The sequence below is a fragment of the Leucoraja erinacea genome, unplaced genomic scaffold (assembly GCF_028641065.1).
Source record: "Leucoraja erinacea ecotype New England unplaced genomic scaffold, Leri_hhj_1 Leri_1692S, whole genome shotgun sequence".
Lineage (NCBI taxonomy): Eukaryota > Metazoa > Chordata > Chondrichthyes > Rajiformes > Rajidae > Leucoraja > Leucoraja erinaceus.
This window is the reverse complement of record NW_026575993.1, coordinates 10,001-15,000: the sequence shown is the minus strand read 5'-3', so window position 1 is coordinate 15,000 and position 5,000 is coordinate 10,001. Positions and strand designations below refer to the sequence as shown.

Below are 5,000 nucleotides of genomic sequence, written 5' to 3'. Positions count from 1 at the left end.
GGAGGGGAGAGAGAGAGAGAAGGAGAGAGGAGGAGAGGAGAGAGAAAGGGAGAGAGAGACAGGAGACAGAGAGAGGAGAGAGGAAGAGAGAGAGAGAAAGAGAGGGGACAAAAGTAGATAGATGGAAAAGGAGGAGGGAAGAGAGAGAGAGAGGAGGGGAGGAGAGAGAGAGAAGGGAGAGAGGGAGGGGGAAAAGAGAGGGAGAGAGAAGAAGAGAGAGAGGGAGAGAAAGAAGGGCAGAGAGGGAGAGAGAAAGAGGGAGAGAGAGAGAGAGATGGAGAGAGGGAGAGAGAGAGAGAGAGAGAGGGAGGGAGAGGAGAGAGAGAGAGAGAGAGAGAGAGAGAGAGAGAGAGAGAGAGAGAGAGAGAGAGAGAGAGAGAGAGGGAGAGAGAGAAAGAGAGAGAGAGAGAGAGAGAGAGAGAGAGAGAGAGAGAGAGAGAGAGAGAGAGAGAGAGAGAGAGAGAGAGAGAGAGAGAGAGAGAGAGAGAGAGAGAGACAGAGCGAGAGAGAGAGAGAGAGAGAGAGAGAGAGAGAGAGAGAGAGAGAGAGAGAGAGAGAGAGAGAGAGAGAGAGAGAGAAAGAGAGAGAGAGGGAGGGGAGAGAGAGAGGGGAGGGGGGGGAGGGGAGAGAGGGAGTGAGAGAGAGGGAGGGGGGAGGAGAGAGGGAGGGGGGGGAAGGGAGAGGAGGAAGGGAGGGGAGAGGAGAGGAGAGGAGGAGGGGAGGAAGGAGGAGGAAGGGGAAGAGAGGGAGGAGGGGAGGGGAGGGGAGAGGAGTTGGAGGAGGGGAGAGGAGAGGGGAGGGGGAAGGGGAGGGGAGGGGAGAGGGGAGGGAGAGCTCAAAAGGGCTGGCGAGATGGGTGATAGAGTGAAGGATCCAAAGGGCGAGGAGAGGGTGCTGGATCAGAAGAGTCTTGAAGGGGAGTCCGAGCTCTTGTGAGGAAAAGAAGGACAGATTTTGTCTCCCAGAGGGGGAGTAGATATAATCCTCGAACAGGAATGGGAGGGAGAAAAAGGCGGGATATCATGGCAAAGGGAGAAAGGGAAGAGAGAGGGGGGTTATTTATGCGTATGAAGAGCAATCTATAAAGAGAGGGAGGGTTTCTTGACCGGAGAGGGCCATCTGGGGGAGCGGTTTCCGAGAGAATGGAGGGGGACTCTAGAGGCCGTCATTTTTGGAAAACCTCGCTCAGAGCCCCCCCTCCGCCGGAAAGGGTGCGAGAGATTTTTTAGGTCAATGAAAAAGACAGAGGAATTAAGGTTTTTACAACATTCCCCAAGGAGAGGGCTGCTGCCCCCGCTGGAGGCAGGGGAAAGGGACAATAAAAAAAGGAAGGGAAGGGAGGTAAGGGGAAAAAAGTCTCTGGGGAAGGAAGGGAGAGAGGGGGGGACTGGGGGGGACTGAGCTCTGAATGACAGGAAAGGAATGAGGAGGGGGGAAGTACCCTTAATGTGGGAGAGAGAAGGAAAAGATGGTTAGGAAAGGAAAAAAGCAATGCCTGCAAAGGGTTGTTTGGGGAGAGAGGAAAAAGGCACTCTCTCTCTCTCGGGGGAACCTCTCTCTTTCTCCCTATGACCTCTCTCTTTTTCAAGAGGGAAAGATCTCACCCCCTCTCCCCGAAGAGACCCCCCATCTCCTCTCCCTCTCCACTCTATACCGTCCCTCCCCTAAAGACTCCCCTCCCCTCCACACCCCTGGGAGAATGGAACCCTGAATCCCCAAGGGAGGGAAGGGTCTCACAGGAGGAGCAAGGGAGGGATCTCCTCCCCCCTCTCTCTCTCCCCTCCATCCACTCCCCCACGGAAAGGGGCTCTCCCCCTCACTTCACCCTCTCTCTCCCCTCCCCTCCTCCCCCCCCTCAACCAAATCCTCCCTCTTCTCCTCCTCTCCACCCCCTCTCCAAGTCTTGACCCTCTCTGTGAGGGGGTCTCTCTCTCTGTCTCTGCCCTCAAAATCTACCCCCGCCCCCCCCCTCTCTAGATGTGACTGCAAGTTGGGGGCTATGCGTCAGTAGATAGGGTGGTTATGGGGTAAAAGGAGCAAATTAATAATATTCATATAATATCAAGGGGGGTAATTAGCGTGAGTGCGGGGGGTAGTTAGTGTGTGTGACGCTGCATGCGGCCTCCCCCCCCCACAACCGCACGTTGGGGGAACAGACCCAACGGGTCTGCACTTGGTCTAGTATACTCTAAACACAGACATCTTCACTACATCTGTATGCGCACAAAACTTACGCAAGAGCAAATATCAGATTATATCACAGAGAGAGAGACAAATTTTGAGATTATAGAAACATAGAAAATAGGTGCAGGAGGCCATTATAAATTTAATCACAAGTTTTGTGTGTGTACAGACGTGGTGAAGATGTCCGTTATTGCATATTGCCCACCACTCTATACTGTACACCTCTCTCTGTCTCTCTCTCTCTCTCTCTCTCTCTCTCTGTGATATAATCTGATATTTGCTCTTGCATGAGTTTTGTGCGCGTCCAGATGTAGTGAAGATGTCTCTGTTTGGAGCATATTGTACACCTATCTCTCTCTATCCCCCATCTCTCTCTCCCCTCTCTCTCTCTCTCTCTCTCTCACTCCCCCTCTCCCCCAGGCTCTCACCGATGTGCCTGTTGGCCCCGTCGAGGTCAGCGAACTGGATGTAGTCCTCTCGTGCATCAGCCCAGTAGATGCGGTCGTTGACGTAGTCGAGCGTGAGGCCGTTGGGCCACGTGATGCGTGTGTGGACGACCATGCTGCGGTTGGTCCCGTCCATCCCCACACGACCAATGTGGGGGATGTCTCCCCAGTCCGACCAGTACAGGTAGCTGTGGGGTAGACAGAGAGAGAGGCAAGGTGAGGGGGAGAGACATGGAGACACAACTAGTAGCTGTGGGGTAGAGAGAGAGCAAGAGGTGAGGGGTGAGGGGGAGAGACATGGAGACACAACTAGTAGCTGTGGGGTAGACAGAGAGCAAGAGGTGAGGGGTGAGGGGAAGAGAGAGAGGGGTGAGAGAGAGGTGAGAGGGAGAGGGGAGAAACATATAAACCTATACATATATATATATACACACACACATACATATATATATACAGGGAGTATATACACACACACAGGGACAGCACATAGATATATATATATATAGATAGGGGAGATATATAGATAAAAGGGGGTAGGGAATATATACACACTTACACATATATAAGGGGACACATGAGACAGAAAGGGAGGGGAGTAGCTGTGGGGGGAGAGAGAGAGAGAGAGAGAGAGAGAGAGAGAGAGAGAGAAGGGAGAGGGGGGGAGAGAGAGGAGAAGAGAGAGGGGAGAGGGGGAGGGGGAGGGAGGTGGGGGGGGGAGGATGGTCCACCCTGTTTCGACGAATGCAATCAACCCGGCACACACAGTCAAATAAGATCAAATCGAACAAGTTTAGGCTGTGCACTCCGTACACAAGAAGAAGAGAGGGGGAGAGAGGAGGAGGGGGAGAGGGGAAGAGAGAGAGAGGGGAAGAGGAAAAGAGAAGGAGAGAGAGGGGAGGGGGAGAGGAGAGGGGGGGAGAGAGGAGAGGGAGAGAGGGAGAGGGAGAGGGAGAGGGAGGGAGAGAGAGAGAGAGGGGAGAGAAAGAGAGAGAGAGAGAAGAGAGAGGAGAGGGGGAAAGAGAGGAAAGAAAGGGAGAGAGAGAGGAACAGGGAGTTTGGAGAGGAGGGGGAGATGAGAGAGAGAGAGGGAGAGAGAGGGGGAGGGGGAGAGAGAGAGAGAGAGAGAGAGAGAGAGAGAGAGAGAGGGAAGAGAGAGAGGGGAGAGAGGGGGAGAGGGAGAAGGGGAGAGGGGGAGAGAGAGGAGAGGGAGAGAGGGAGAGGAGAGAGAGAGGGGGGGGGAGAGAGAGAGAGAGGAGAGAGAGAGAGAGAGAGAGGAGAGAGAGAGAGAGAGAGAGAGAGAGAGAGAGAGAGAGAGAGAGAGAGAGAGAGAGAGAGAGGGAGAGAGGGGAGAGAGAGAGAGAGAGAGAGAGAGAGCAGAGGCAGCTGTGGGGAGAGAGAGGGAGAGAGAGAGGAGAGAGAAGGAGGGGGAGAGGGAGGGGTAGAGAGACTGACCCGTTGCGTACGTCTACAGCCAGAGCTCTGGGCTCCCTCAGGCCACTGTTGACCAGCACGGTACGATAGGCCCCGTTGAGTTTGGACAGCTCGATGGTGTCGCGCCCCTTGTCGCACCAGTACAAGTTCCCACCGACCCAGTCTACGGCAAGTCCGTCCGGGTTACTGAGTCCTGTCCTGTGCAGAACCTGGATGGGGAGAGGTGGCGGAGAGAGAAGGTGGGATACAAAACAGAAATCTAGAGAAGAATCCCTTTAAACAGTTTCACCGAGCATTCAAACGTTTTAGGGACTTTCCCAAAGTTTCTACGGGGCGATCGCTGGTCGGCACGGACTCGGTGGGCCGAAGGGCCTGTTTCCGCAATGTATCTCTGAACTAAACTAGTGTGTGAAGTAAGCATGCAGGTACAGCAGGCAGTGAAGAAAGTGAATGGCATGTTGGCCTTCATAACAAGAGGAGTTGAGTCTAGGAGCATAGAGGTCCTTCTGCAGTTGTACAGGGCCCTGGTGAGACCACACCTGGAGTATTGTGTACAGTTTTGGTCCCCTAATTTGAGGAAGGACATTCTTGCTATTGAGGGAGCCCAGCGTAGGTTCACCAGGTTAATTCCCGGGATGGCGGGACTGTCATATACTGAGAGAATGGAGCGGCTGGGCTTGTACACTCTGGAGTTTAGAAGGATGAGTGGGTATCTTATTGAAACATATAAGATTGTTAAGGGCTTGGACACGCTAGAGGCAGGAAACATGTTCCCGATGTTGGGGGAGTCCAGATCCAGCTCTTAAAGATAGCGGAGTCAGGGGATATGGGGAGAAGGCAGGAACGGGGTACTGATTGGGGACGATCAGCCATGATCACATTGAATGGCGGTGCTGGCTCGAAGGGCCGAATGGCCTCTACTCCTGCACCTATTGTCTA

At 53.8% G+C, this 5,000-nt stretch overlaps 1 protein-coding gene across 1 annotated transcript in view; it reads right to left on the bottom strand.

Annotated features, from left to right (window-relative positions):
- Nucleotides 1-2,526: 2,526 nt before the first annotated feature.
- Nucleotides 2,527-5,000, bottom strand: part of LOC129716112 (low-density lipoprotein receptor-related protein 1-like) — a gene marked incomplete at its 5' end in the record, with an annotated part of 12,376 nt that continues 9,902 nt past the window's right edge. Inside the window, 2 exons of the mRNA XM_055665997.1 lie at nucleotides 2,527-2,818; nucleotides 4,083-4,270. Coding sequence (XP_055521972.1) covers nucleotides 2,542-2,818; nucleotides 4,083-4,270 — 465 coding nt within the window. The remainder of the gene's footprint in view (nucleotides 2,819-4,082; nucleotides 4,271-5,000) is intronic.